Source organism: Talpa occidentalis, unplaced genomic scaffold (genome assembly GCF_014898055.3).
Source record: "Talpa occidentalis isolate TD23 unplaced genomic scaffold, MPIMG_talOcc4v2.1 talOcc4.3, whole genome shotgun sequence".
NCBI classification, from domain to species: Eukaryota; Metazoa; Chordata; class Mammalia; order Eulipotyphla; family Talpidae; genus Talpa; species Talpa occidentalis.
This window is the reverse complement of record NW_023603184.1, coordinates 98,908,881-98,924,150: the sequence shown is the minus strand read 5'-3', so window position 1 is coordinate 98,924,150 and position 15,270 is coordinate 98,908,881. Positions and strand designations below refer to the sequence as shown.

The 15,270-nt window shown below is 35.5% G+C and overlaps 1 protein-coding gene across 1 annotated transcript in view; it reads right to left on the bottom strand.

The window, feature by feature from the left end:
• Positions 1–3,699: 3,699 nt before the first annotated feature.
• Positions 3,700–15,270, bottom strand: part of XIRP2 (xin actin binding repeat containing 2) — a 495,477-nt gene continuing 483,906 nt past the window's right edge. Inside the window, exons 12-13 of the mRNA XM_037523459.2 lie at positions 10,224–10,357; positions 3,700–5,390 (exon numbers count right to left, since the gene is read on the bottom strand). Coding sequence (XP_037379356.2) covers positions 3,887–5,390; positions 10,224–10,357 — 1,638 coding nt within the window. The 3' untranslated portion in view covers positions 3,700–3,886. The remainder of the gene's footprint in view (positions 5,391–10,223; positions 10,358–15,270) is intronic.

Below are 15,270 nucleotides of genomic sequence, written 5' to 3'. Positions count from 1 at the left end.
TAATTTGCACAGTATAAATCTATAATAACATTATAAATACCAAGAGAAAATTTATTAGGATGTTGTTTCATAATATTAATAGATATATTAAAAAAAATAAAGATGAAATGCCATCACTGTTATCATGGGTTGAATTATATCCCCACAAAGTCAACATGTTGCAGTCTTAAGCACAGTATCTTGGGAACATATTTGGAGATAGGGTCTCTAAAAAGGTAATTAAGGTAAACTGAAGACATTAAAATGGGCCCTAATCCATATGACTGGTGTCTAATAAGAACAAATTTGGACACAAACATGTACAAAAGAGACTATCCATGGTGAGAAAATTATCTACAATTCAAATAGAAAGACCTCAGAAGAAACCACTTGTGACACCTTGAGCTCAGATTTCTAGCCTCCAGCATTGGGGAAAAATAAATTTCTATGTTTTAACCCATTTAGTCAGTGGTGTTTTGTAATGGTAGTCCTAGCAAGCTAAAACACTGCTCATAACAGTAAGAAAACTTACTGAATTTTGTATTTGTGTGCTTATCTATACTTTAGTTCCTAAAGTTTATTTAATAATTGTTATTATATAGCTGGAAGATTTTGTCAAAATTAGAATGAATCCATAACCATATTAAATTGTTTTTGAATTTCTTAAGCTTATTTGTACTTTTTATTTTAATTTTAAAAAATTTATTTATTTATATTATTCATTTTTAAACAATATTTGCTTACCCCCCAACCCCCCTCAGATGTAGTCCCCATAGAATTTCCCCACCAATACACACATGCACCATCACCTCAGTCCCCTGTGCTCCTCCCTCCCTCCCACTGATCCCTCTCCCTCCTCCTCCCCTGCAGGATGTCTCTGATTTATAATTGTCTGTTTTTGTTTTGTTGTGTTTTGTATTGTTATTATTTTTTGACACCGATGTCTTATTTGGTTTCTCTATATTCCTGCTATAAGTGAAACCATCCGATATTTTTCTTTTTTCTTCTTATTTCACTGAGCATAATTCCTTCTAGCTCCATTATTTGTACTTTTTAAACTCTAACATGTCATCCAAGGAAGGTGATGCTGCCAGAAATTATGACATACTATTTCTGATTAATAAGATTAAAAAAAAGTTGTAGATTAAATGGAGAGCAAATAGATCAACAGATTATATTTTTCCATTGTTTTCTCTTCAATATGATATGCATATTAGCTTATTTTAAATCCAACTTTTAACGTAATTGAACAGAGGGCTGGGCTACTAAGATAAAGTGGGCAGAGCCCCAAGAGAGAATTTTTATGAAGCAAGAACTTTTGTAAAAGGATGACTGATATTAAGAAATCTGATCACAAAAATCTGCAAAGAGCTGATGAGACTCAGCAACAACAAAGAAAATAATCCAGTCAAAAAATGGGCAGAAGAGCTAAAAAGAAACTTCTCTGAAGAGGAAATGCAAATGGCCAACAGACATATGAAAAAATGTTCAACATCACTTGTAATCAGGGAAATGCAAATCAAAACTACCATGAGATACCATCTCACACCAGTGAGAATGGCACATATTAAAAAAACTAGCAACAACAAATGTTGGCGAGGGTGTGGAGAAAAAGGAACTCTTCTGCACTGTTGGTGGGAGTGCAAACTGGTCCAACCACTATGGAGAGCTGTGTGATTTCTGGACCTACTAAACATAGAGCTTCCATATGATCCAGCAATTCCACTCCTAGGTATTTACCCAAAGGACACAGAAACATCAATTCCAAAGAGCACCTGCACCCCTATGTTTATAGCAGCACTGTTTACAATAGCTAAGCTTTGGAAACAGCCCAAATGCCCAAAAATAGATGACTGGATCAAGAAGATGTGGTACATATATACCATGGAATATTACTCAGCATTCAAAAAAGATAAACACATGCAATTTGCAGCAACATGGATGGCGCTGGAAGGGATCATGCTCAGCGAAATAAGCCAAAAAGAAAAAGAAAAATACCGGATGGTCTCACTCATAGCAGGAATCTAGAAAACTTAAATAAGGGACCAGGAAAATGAATATAAGAAAGTGAAAATCAAAATCAACAAAAAACTATGAACCAGAGACACTTTTTGGGGGGTGGGGAGCGGGAGGGGAAGGATTGGGGTCAGAATGGGGCGTTTGCAATTGTATGGGGGAATATAAAAATAAAATTTATTATTTAATAAAAAAAAAGAAATGATACATTAAGGTATTATGTCATGACCATTCATAAATTACTTTTGGTGCTATGAAACTTTTGTTATTGGTATAAGTGTCTTTGAAATAATGCTATATCATTAAGAATATATGAAGGGTAGTGGAAAAGTACAATACTCAATTAAAATGAATGATTTCTATGGTAGCCCCACAGCCTGTCGTTCTCCTGGCAGATTTTCATAAGATTTAATTGAGTAAAAATACGTGTTATGAGCAGAGCTGTGTTCCTATAAAATTCATATGTTGAGGTCTTTACAGAGGAAATTAAGGTTAAATTTGCTCAAATGGATGGGGCCCTAATCCATTAAGACTGGAATCCCCAGAAGAGGCATGAATAATGTGCATGCACAGAAGAAAGTCAGGTGAGGACACAGTGAGAAGGCAGCTGCGTGCAAGTCAAGGAGAAAAGATTCAGGAGAAACTAGACCTGCCAGCACCTTGATTTTGGACTTCAGATTTTAGAACTATGAGGAAACAAACTTCTGTTGTTTAAGCTACTCTGTCTGTGGCACTTTGCCTGAGAGTCCTGGCAAACTAATAATTTAGGTATTAGATTTCTATTGTGAATATATTAGTAAGAACAAATTTATTGTATTTTGGTTCACATGAAACAGAAAGTCAATGGTTTGTGTTTACTTAGGAGAATATGGGATAAGGCCAGTTTTCATATGTATAACCTAAGTTAATGCAAAGCCACTCATTACATTCATGTTATTTTTTTCTCTCAGAATCATCAAATGTATTTGAGGAAAGGCAAAATTGGCAGAAAATTTGGAGACCAAATTTTCTAAGGGCTATCTTTTCCTACCAGAAAAATTTGATATCCATTAAATATGATAAGAAAAATAAACTGATGAAATAGTGACATGATATATATATATATATATATCAATTGCATATAGTAAGCAATAAGAAAACATTGTATATTACTTTTTAAAGTAATTTTTAACACCTTTCTAATTCAGCTGATTTCTGAGTATGGACGCCACATTATTTTGGAGGAAAATGATAATTTTTCATTAAATATTTATATACCTATTGCATGATGGTTTAATATAGGTAATTATTTAAAGAACCATATTAATATTCATACCTTTAAAAAAGAGAAAGAAAATGTTATATTTCTAATACTACTGTCATCTTGGTTTAGTATTAATTTTTTCCAGGGTTTTGTGTGTGTACATTAAATACTTGCCCCAAGGCAAATTCTTCCTAAATAATAGAAAACAAATACATCTAGAAGGTCAATAGATAAAGAAAAAAGGTAACAAAAGTATTCTACTTTGTACCACAAGTGGTTTCCTTTTATTTCAGCAGAAATTAGAGAGGGTATAAGAATTGTGATAAACATTAGCAGTAGAGAATCTCACCAATGATATTATTTGAAGATTAAAAAATAAGATGATATACTTTAATGTCATTTGAGAAGCAAACACAGTCATGCTGTTTCATCTCTTCATTCCATTCAGAATAAAAATAGATTCAAACTAATTATGAAAAACACTATATGATGTAATATAAGGAATATCCCATTGTGACAGACAGGAGATTTTTTGAACATTCCATTTGCAAGTAGAGGTTAATCAGATTCCTAGACTTATTCCAGACTTATTTCAGGAGATCAGTATTTCTTCTGCCTGAGCGTGGTTTGCAAGTGGCCAGAGATGTTTTACTCAGTGTCACTGTAGCACCTATTTCTTTTAATTTGCTCTTCCACAGTGAGTTTTTGAGGCTGGACCTCCACAGTGAGATGCAAAGGCTTAGCTGCACATCCACTGCTCAGGGCCTTAACATTTGTGTTTCCATTCATGTGGGCTAACTCCGTGGCTTCATCATGCCAATGTTTGATGTTCTTCCCAAACTCTCTTAAATGCAAACATGGCATATTTTTAATTTGATCTACAGATTCTATTAAATCACGTTCAAAAATGTGCTCATTCTTCTTGGAAAAAGCAGCAATTTTCACAGTGTTAGAAAAGAAGAAGTGGAGATTTTTGTTATTTGAGTGATTTCCTTTGATGTGTAAGATATTCTTATCAGAAGAGGTCTTTGAACTTTTCCCCTTTACTATGAATGCACTGCTGAGGTCTGATTTTGGAGCAGACTGCACAGGACTGCCAGCAGTACCTCTGTCAGTCTGTTTATCGAGAGCCATAGCTAATACATTCCTAGAATAAGCCTTTTCAGTTTCAAATATACCAAGTAACTCTGAGATTCTAGATGCATTTTCTACATTTTCAATTTGATATTCACTTGCAGTGCAGTTTGTTTCACTTGACAGTGGTAATAGATTAGGAAATTCTAAAATAGATGTCTTCTGCTTGCAATTATTCAGATATGAGACTGCAACATAATTGTTATTATTATTCTTATTCAAATTCTCTTTATGATTTTCAGACACTACCTCATCTTCAGTGTTATTAACCTGTAAAACTTCCGTACCATCAGGTTCATTAGTTTTTTCATTTTTCTCCTTCTCAGCACTCTGCACAACCACATTATTGTTGTCATTAAGATCTATTTCACTTTTCCTCTTATTCTTTGTATCTTCAGCCTCATTCAGCTTATCTTGCACGTTCTTATTTCCTTCCTTCTCATCTTTTTGCGCATCATACATTTCCATTTCTTTGATTCTGGTAACATCCCCTTTCTGACACATATGCATGGACTGCAGATATGGCTGCAGGAAAGAAAGGTTATATTGCTCTTTTCTTTTATTTTCCAGAGTTTTAATGTGTTCTCTCAGTGAATCACTTTTAAACACAGCAGATGCAGGGGTTGTAATTTCAGGTGGCCATTTAGGTTTACACATTTTGAGCTCTTCCTCAAGAGGGAAGGCTTTCTTCGGCAGCTCCCTTAAGGGGGGCCAGATGACTTTTAATTTTCCCCTCTCCCTAAATTTTCTCAAATCATCCTTTTGCCCTTCACTGTTACCAGCATCTAAATGTTTATTAAGAGCATCATGTAAGGGGGTATTTTCTGCACTGTTTTTACACATATTTGGTTCTTCATTAGGAATAAAGTCCACTGAGCTGCTTTGATTTTTACAATTCCATTGATCTTTGTGTTGTTTGTGTCCAAAACCTTCATCATAATTTCCTTTAGATTTGAAAAGTTGTTTAAAGTGAGGCTTACAATATATTTGTCCATGAAGTGATGCATAACTTCCCAAACTGCCAAAGAGAAAAAACAATTTTAACATTCTATATATGCACTGCATATTCATATGGAATTAAGGAATTAATTGTTTCACAAATGAGTCAGAGATTCAGTACAATTAACTGGGAACAGAAATGTGCTTATTAATTGAACACTCCTGTTAGGTAACAATTGCCACAAATACATATATAAGTCTTCTAGTATTTAGAATTTCATGGTGTACATAGATATTGGCATAATCGGTATTAGAGTATAATGTAAATGTAGTTATAGCTGGTAGAAAATTATAGGGCTAAATCTGTGCTAACTCAATAATTTGTGAGAGGTCATAATTCTTAAATCCTGAAGAGCACACACACAAAAACTAACTATTTGAACTTCCTTGTGAACTGGATTTTTAAATGAACTTGAAAGTTTGCCTAGTCTATTGTTTATTTGGCCTCTTTAAGGAGATCAACAAATAGAGTGTCTATTGAAATTAAAATCATATATAATCAGTCAGCAACTTAATTTTTTAATATCTCAGAATCTCTGCATAAAAACAAACAAATTAACTGGGTAGCAAAACTTAATAACTTATGGATAATATTTACAATAAAACTAAGTGATAAGGTCTCTCCCCACCAAAGATCAAATAAATACAAGGAGCTAAGGATAAACCATCAACAGCTATGAGACCATAATGACAGCTGCCTGTTCAGATGATAGCAGAGGGAGAAGGCAAGTGTCAGATAGACCTGAGAATATGAAACCACAAAATAGCCTGCAAATGTTTCCTGGGAAATATCATATGTCAACAGATAACAGCAGCTAAATCTGGAAGGGAATTTGCCCTCTAAAATGGCCACTGAATGCAAAGGCTCTGTGCTAAGAAAGACTTTCACACTGTTTTAGGGACTGGAAAACCCAAATTTTCAAAACTGGTCCACTGAGGTGCCCTTTTAGAACAAGATCCCATACTGAAAATATGGTAGTAGAATCAAAATTGGATAGGTTAATAATGACAGAAAGGAAAGAACACAGGGAACTAACATGGGGCAAAGAACCAAGGCGGGAAAACCCAAAAATCAAACCATCATAGTTTATTTTAACAGTGTATAAAAAATGGAAGACGTAACAGTAAAGTTAGGAAAACCATCCTACATTTTGCATTAAGTTTTGAGAAAACTAATTCAATATAAAAAAGTGCAACAAAACGTACCAAGGTCAAATATTATACAAAGTTATTGTAAGGAAATAGAAGAGTAAGGAAAATTATACTATCCCTGCAGATAATGAAAACATGCTAGAAAAACATCAAAATGTTCACCTACTATTCCAAAATGATCTCAAAGACATTAAGAACATAATAAAAGACCTGAAAGAATAGCATGAATTGTAATTAGAAAAAAGTCATAAAAGTTCCAGAAATCTGAAAAAAGTAGAAAAGAAAAATCATGCCAGCAATAAAAACTAAACTGAAATAAATTTAAGAGCAAATGAACACAGTAGAAAATGTCTTAAAAAGAGATTGGGCAATGAAATTTACAAACAAAAATGAAAAAAAGAGAGAGAATTTGAAAGAATTACCAATATTAAAGATAAACATAAAATACCCATGCATGAATAGTAGGAGTTCCTGAAAAAGAAAATAAAGCAATGAAATAGTTTAAATACTAAAAAGTCACAATTTAATACAATTTTCCTGATGTGAAGAGCATGATGTGAAGATGTGAAGAGCATGCTGTTATTATTGACCCAGAGTGGCCAATACCAAAGCTTTTCTAGTAAAATTACTAATGTTAAATGTATATAAATTAAATGTTTTTTATATATCTGAAAAGCAAAGGAAAAAAAGAACTATGCCATAGAGGAACAGAAAATTGAATTGTTATCAGATATTTTCAAGACTTTATACCAAAAAAAATGGAATAATACATTTAAGATGTCAATGAAACAAAGATTAAGTATTTTATTTTCAGAAAAACTAACATTCCATTACAGAGACCACAAGTTGTTATCAGCATGCAAGATCTCAAGAAAATGATTCCATTAACCTTTCTGAGGAATCTGCTAGAATACAAGCTTGACAACCAGAATGACTTGAGAAACATCAACATGAAGACTGATGGTGAGTTTTAACTATATTGTTACTTGTAAATTAAATTTAAATGAGTGTAAAAGGGAGATAATATGATTTGTAATGACTAGGTTCTGACAATGAACAATGAAGATATAGTACAACAATTAACAGAGAAGAAACTAAGCAAAAGGAATTCAGTTTTGAACTTGATTTGGAAATACCACTATAAATTTATGATTTTTTTCTTTAAATATAAATATCTACTAGCTCTTCACACTGACAAAGCTTAGAAATAATGAAGTGACAAACCCAGTAGAAAGAGTATTGAGATTGTAATCTTGAAATACATTTCTCACTCAAAGAAACCTTGGTTTTCAAAAATGACTGATTCTAAGCCTGGAGTGGGAAATGTACAAGATGAACATGGAATATCTGGTCTATCAGATGAAGAGAAAACTATCAAAGATTACTAAGGTTTTGTATAAAGGAGTCTGGAGACAACTTGAAGAGACTCCCACTGGCCAGAGAGAGAATAATTCGAGTTTCAATAATGATAATAATGCATGTTATCATTATAAATATATTAAACTTTAAAAATATTATTTTAGGGGATGATAAGGAACTACATTGCATTCTTAAAAAATGACATTAGCAAAGTTCATAAATAAAGGGAAATAATTATGCATTTATTCTGCTTTTTGTCCAACCAACTAACTATACCACTATGTAGCAAGATGGTAGTGAGGGAAGGGGGCTCCTATAAAAGTATTCTAACAATGAAAGAGAGAGAACAGTATTAGACAATCAGCATTATGCAAATATGCATGAATGAGTATAGGCTTTAAACTTTGATATCTACTATAAATGCAAAACGCAGATAACAACAAGCAGACATTATGTATTTATTATAGCTTTGAAACCCTCCCCATGTCCTTGCAAAAGGAATCTCAGTTTAAATTGGTCTAGATCCACCACTGTTTTAAAGAACGCAGAGGAGAGAGGAGTATGTAGAAGTGCAACATGAGTGTGCCGTCAGCAAATCCAGACCATGGAAAGCTCGACAGGTAAATGCTCTGGTTCTACACAAATAAATTGTAAGAAATGGCAGGGATAGAAAACATATGCATTCAACAAGCCTTTAAAGACATGTTGAAGTTCTGAAAACTGTGCAGGTCTTAGTGTCGAGGAAGGCACATTTGGATAAAATAACCTATAAAATGCAGGTTATGTGTGAGGGGGACATATGGATGTGGCTTCTTGAGTGACTGACAATGTTGTATATCTTGACTTGGGTAGTGGTTATAAAGAATTCACTTTGCAATACTTTAATGAATCATGTTTGCTTTGTTTGGTTTTCTGGGTTTTTTGGTACAGTAATTTAAAAAGTATCAGCCATTGAATACCTATTTCTGAGTCCTTATAGGTCAGTCTTTACTGGTTTTGGCAAGATAAGCATTAATACATTTCCTACAGTTGAGGCCAATCACATTAGATTGTGTTGCGAATAAGGCAAATAGGGTGGGGAGGGTGCTTTGGAAGCACAGAGGAAGGAGATGCCAACTCCACATATGGGGTTTGAAGCAGGTTTCTTCAGAGACATAAAGTATCACTTGAGCTGAAGAATGAATTGTATAGATTTGGGAAGTCCATGGAAAAACCCCTATATGGAATGAAAATAACCTTTGGGACCAGCAAGATATGAAAGAAAAATAATGATTTTGAGGAACTGGAAGAAATTCATGAAAAGTAATATGCAATGAGAGGAAGAAGAGGTAGAAGGTAGAGAGAGTAGTAGAGACAAGAGCCTTAACTGCCTTTTAAATTTATGTTAAGGGCCTCCCCGGTGGCGCAGCGGTTGAGCGCTGGGTTGCGAGGCTGCCCGCTGCCTCTGCGGCGCCGGTTCGATTCCCCGCTGCTCCCCGGCCACCGGAGGAGGGTCCCACATGGCGCGCAGACCTCTCCTGCCGCCCGCTGCTCCCCTCAGCAGTGTACTTCGGTCCTTCTGTCTGCTCTGCTCCCCGCTCTGGCTCTGGTGAATTCTCTCACCCTCCCACGCTTCTGACTGTACCCAGTGCATGTACAAACAAAACAAACGAACAAACAAATAAATAAATAAAAACATGCCTCTATAAAAAAAAAAAGAAAAAAAAATAAATTTATGTTAAGGTGGTATTTTTTTTTTTATTTTTGTGGGACCCTTGCCAGTGGCCTGGGAACGAACCGCGCTGCAGGGGCAGCCTCGCAGCCCAGCACTCAACCGCTGCGCCACCAGGGGAGGCCCAAGGTGGTAATTTTTTATGAAGAAAACTACATGTATGTTTTAAATAGGGACGTGGCCTCACATTTGCATTTTAGAAAGATCATTCTTACTATACTATGGAGTGTGGCACTGAGGCATGTTGGTGATAGAGGTGATGATGGTGGTGATAGATACTGGAGGCAGGGAGACCAACTAGCTAGAAAGACTGTGGCATTAGTACAGGTGAGAGATAATACTACTTGTGTGAAGGATAACTGGGCTGTGGAGGTGACGAGAGTATATAGATAAAGAGGTATTTTTGAGACAAAAATTAAAGGACATGGTGGTAGATTGGGTATAAGAAATGAAGGCGTAGACCCAGTCTAATGTAATGTCATGATTCAGTCATTGAATTAATGTTCATGTCATTTTCTTAGACAGTAGCATACAGACCATGCAGTAAATTAATAGATTTCAATAGAAGACAATGGCATATAGAATTTGTTGTACTTATGAGAAATGAAATTTAGACCATAAAACTTTTACCTCAGTTTACTGTTGCAGTGGTGACATCGGAAACAAGATTTATGAAAACTCTGCTTGTCTGCTACTAGGCACTCCATTGGATAAACTGTTCTTTGACAAAGTATACATATTTCCTTGTCTTGGAGTAGCAGTTTCTAAAAACAGAAATTTACAAAGCTTATATAGTATTACCTTTAATCACATTTTAAGAACAAAAACAAAACAACAATAGCACATTAAGTAGCCATGCAGTTAAATTAGAATATCTTTTTTAAAAGATTTATTTATCTATGCATATAAGAACTGGGGTACAGGCTAGAGGTGTGGAGGGTGAGAGGATTCACCAGAGACAGAGTGGGGAACAGAACAGGCGGATCCACTGAAATAAACTGCTAAAGGGAGCAGGAAAGGTCTGCTGCACCATGTGGGTAGCTCCCTGGCCGGGGATTGAACATGTGCTGCAGTGGCTGTGGGTAGCTTTATAGGTTGTGTCTTAACCCTTTGTACCACCAGGGAGGCCCTAAATTAGAATATGCTAAGACTATTGTCTTAATACTGCTTTTTTGGACATGGGCCATCCTACCACCAGATTTAAGGCTCTGGTACCTTATCCTATGGTCTCCAGGATGCAACTTGTACAATGCATAAATAAATTGTACAAGTTGACTTAAGTTATTTAAGGAAGCATACATGAAAAAATATTTTCCTTAACTTTAATGTTTCAAAGACTATATATAGTAAATTCAGCCATGGGGAGCCCTGAGAGAATGTATCATTCTAAATACCTGAATTTTACATTTTATATATATATATATATATATTATAATTAATATATTAGAATAAGTCTTGATGACTTAGTGACTACTCTATGGCACCAGTCCTTAACTTGAATACAATGAGACTTCTTGATGTATTGAAATGTTCAGGGTTATTTGTCCTCAATCTAAATAATTTTGGATGTAGGGCCTCCTGGATTCTCAAGTCTGCCTTTTATAGTTTTTCTATCTCCTCCCTTGGTCTAAAGTACAGACACTTGCCACTCTTCTCATGTGAATAAGAATATAACTAGAATATTGTATTCTAGTTATAATACCAATGAGTGCTTGCATAGTGGTTCAAAACTGATACCAAACTTTGTATTGCTTTGATCCTCACAACAATCCTGTGAGAATAACTAAGCTTTCACATAGTTACATAGAAGAGCACTTAGGCTCAGGATTCTTTATACAAATAAAGATAATATACTCTAGTGCTTTGATGCCCAATTTGTGCTACTGAGAGATTTCCTTTGATTATTTGGTGCTAGTAGAGGACATATTTCTATATTTAATGCCAAGTTCTTTGTATTTTCTGTTTTTAGCTATCTTAACAGAAACTGAGTGTTTGAAATTAATTAGACATATTTGCTTAATTATGCCAGAAGCAAGCATAGTAAGACATCACATTAACCTGATAAACTAGACACATATGTTGCAAATGTGATAGAGGCATAACTATTAGTTTCGGCAGTTTTTATTTTTAAGCAGGCTATTTCTTTCAATCTGTCTAAAAGAATGAACTATACTAATGATGCCCATTAATTATGTCAAATCCTTTATTGTAAAGCCTCATTAATTGTAAAAAAGTAGGGAAATATAAAGAAATGAACTTCTCTCTGATGTTAAATATGTTCGATGTTCCATATGTTTTAAACCTCTTTCCTTCCAATATAATCAAAATTTAAAATTTATTATCCGTGTCATCTGTGAACAAGAGCTATCATTTGGGGTTTATTTTTAAGAAAGGTAAAAAAGTCATCTATAGAGAAAAAGTATTGGAGATAACTAAATCTGCAACTCAATAACAATAATTAAATATATAAAAGGCCTAATTTTCTACCTATATTTGTCAGAACTACCAATCAATAAAAATTCTTAAAGCACATATGAAGAGTGTAAATAGCTTCTTGGATTATTACCAGTGTGAATTGAATTCAAAAGCAAATAGCATTTAAATCTGGCAGTTAAAAATACATTAATACAAGGTCAAGGCATGTTATCTAATGTCTAAAGCAAGTGGATATAGTAAAAATGTACTATGGTAGTATAATTATTAATAAACATATAGTTAAATACAGTCATTAGTATCATCCAATAACAATTATTATATGTACTGCTTTATCCAAAACCCTATTTACCTCAACAAACACAGGTCCCCATGATTTATACACGAGTATTTGTTATTCTGACACCATACCGGTGAATCATATCAGGTGTTTTTGTAAAGAAAAGGTAGTAAAAGCAAACATTGCAAAGTGGAGACCAGCATCCAGGGAAATCTGTTAGTTTCGGGTTATATTGTTTGGTTATTTCCATACATTCTTAACTGCAAATCATTTTAGCTATGGAACATGTAGAAAGCATGCCTTTAAATGGGTTAATCTTTCCTCACACTTCAAAAGCTCATTTACCACTTATAAAGGAAGATTCCTCTTGGAAGGTGGTTCTCATCTCGGTTGCAGAAGCATCTGAGGTTGCACAGCCCTGGTTTTTAATAACTCTTCCACTCTCCTGCCATGTCTCTTGAAAATTCCTCCTGAGTCCATTAGGTGAATCAGAAATATCTAAAATGTGGCCAGCGATGACATCTTCATAGGTTGGTGGGGCATGTTTAAAGTCAAAGCCAGCTTTGCCGGCTTCTGAGCTATGAGATGAAGACACTTGACTCTCAAATGCATCCACACCTGTGAAATGTTCACTTAGAGTTCTTGCTTCAGAGTGCACCCCAGGCTGTTTAGCAGTAAATCTTTCTTTCAGCTCTATAGGATGAGTGTGAGCAAAGTCTGCGAAACTAGTGTTTTCTAAAGATGTTAACCCAAATTCCTCCTTACAAAATGTACGGCTTTCTTGTTTTATATTATGGTTTGCTTCTCCGTTTGCATTAACTCTTCTGTTTGACTTGGCTTCAAAAAGTGGGCTGTTCTCAAATTCCCTGAACCATCTGTTTATTTCGTTTTCATGGTCATTCATGAACTTTTCAGCCATTTGAAGAGTTCGGTTTGCTGCTTCGTAGCTCTCCATGTGCTCTGACAGGTGAGGCCCTTCCACTTTGCGGATGATTTCGACTGCATCATAACTTTCAGCATCAGGCACCGCATGCGTAGTGGCATTTACTCCATCTTTATGAACATATGTAGCCCTTTTCTCCACTTTCCTCACCTCCTCTTGAGCTTCCATGGATTCTCTGAGGGAACTGCCCACTTGATTTACACTTATGGGTATCGTGATTGTAGGTGGAGAGTCCCTACCTTGAGTTTCTATCTTAATTTGACGACGAAGCGTTGCAGGAGACACGATGATCTCAGACCTCTTCTCCACAATCGGAACTGGGCTTGCTGACGAACGTGGGACGGTCCCTCTGGATAACCTTGCAGTGGTGTCTCTGAGTTTGACAAGTTTTTCAGAGCGACTCATAGGTGGAGAAGGGGCGGTATTTGCTCTGTGGATTCTAGACGGTTGTGAGGTGGCCCTTTTTGGCGATGGTTCAGCAAAATTGTCCTTTTTTGGGGACTGAGAAAGCCCATTTTTAGTTGAGGTTTCCGTCCGACGGGCGGTAGACTCAATTGTTATAAAAGTTGGTGACGCGGGGCGTGTTTTCAAAGAGGGAGGAGAAATTCTGAGATCTCGTTTAGTTTCCTGGTGGGTTTGCTCAAGATTATGAGCAGTTGCTTCATGATGAGCTGCGACTTGATGGTGTTTTGTTTTTTCTACAGTTTTATTTTCTTTCTGTTCAGTGCCTTTATTATAGCTGACATTAACACTAGACACTTTAGATGTTTCATTAAGATGATTAGGTTTATTTCTCTGCTTTCCTGTTTTGAAGGATATCATGGCTGTTTGAATTATATTTTCACAGGACATGAGCATTTCTTCCGCTTGAACTTTAATTTGCCTTATTTCTTCTTTAATTTTTTCGACATTATTTTCTATAGCAATGCATACTCCATATTCTCTCTTTTCTTCACTTAACAGCCACCCTGGAATAGTATTTAACAGTGTCTGAAATGTCTTAAGGTCATTTTTATTTGGCTCTGCTTCAAATTCTTTCACCCTAGACAAAATCTGTTGTAGTTCTTCACGTTTTCTCAAAAATTCCAATATGTTTACAGCACATTTTCCATCACCCTGCTGTGATTCTTTCACAGAGGAAAATAAAGATTTGTTCTGTGTAATATCTTGCTTTGAATCTTTCGTATTAGAAGAGACTTGTTTCTGTTGCACATCCTTGTCTCTAAGACATTTTTCTTCCTGCAGATTATTATAGGGCTGGGTCAATTTTTTATGTTCAACTTGACTTTGAGAAGTCTGTATTTGTGTTTGCTGAAAATTCTGAGTCTGTAAGTCAAGATGTATATCAGTGACCTTTTGCTTGACTACTTTCTGTGCTGATTTGTTTGACTGTTCTTTTTTGCTTTCAACCACTAGTCTCTCTTCTTTTGGGCCAGTCATTGGTGGCCCCTGAGTTGCTTGTTCACCTCCTAGAATGTTCCCACTTTCATATTCTCTAAATTCTCTTTGCTTCTCATGAATTATACTGAATTTACTTTCATGACTCTTCCCGGCAGGTTCTGTGGGCAATGCTACTGTCACTCTTTTCTCTTTGTTAGGTAACTGATAATATTGTTCAGCCATGGGTTGCTTATTATGATCTTTAGGGTTTGCCTCAGTTTTCTCTGTTTCTTGGTGTTGCTGGGTGATGGTTTGAACAGCATCTTCAGATTGCTTTTTATGGCTTTCATAGCTATGGTCTGTTTCATTCAATTTATGATCTAGACTTGGAAGTCTAACAGTCTTAACTTTGAAACTTGGGGCCACTGGTTTGCTTTGGAGGGAGTGCAGCTGCCCCACATACGTCTGCTGTGTATTACATCCTTGGTGACTCTGTTTAATTTCACAAGCTGATTTAGATTGTATAATGTCCCTTGAGCTCTGTAAAACTTCCTTTTTTATGGTACCTTTGTCTTCAGAGGCTGCTGGAATGGGCTGGAGCACATTGGCTACAACTGTCACTGCTGGTGCCATGGAGAGCT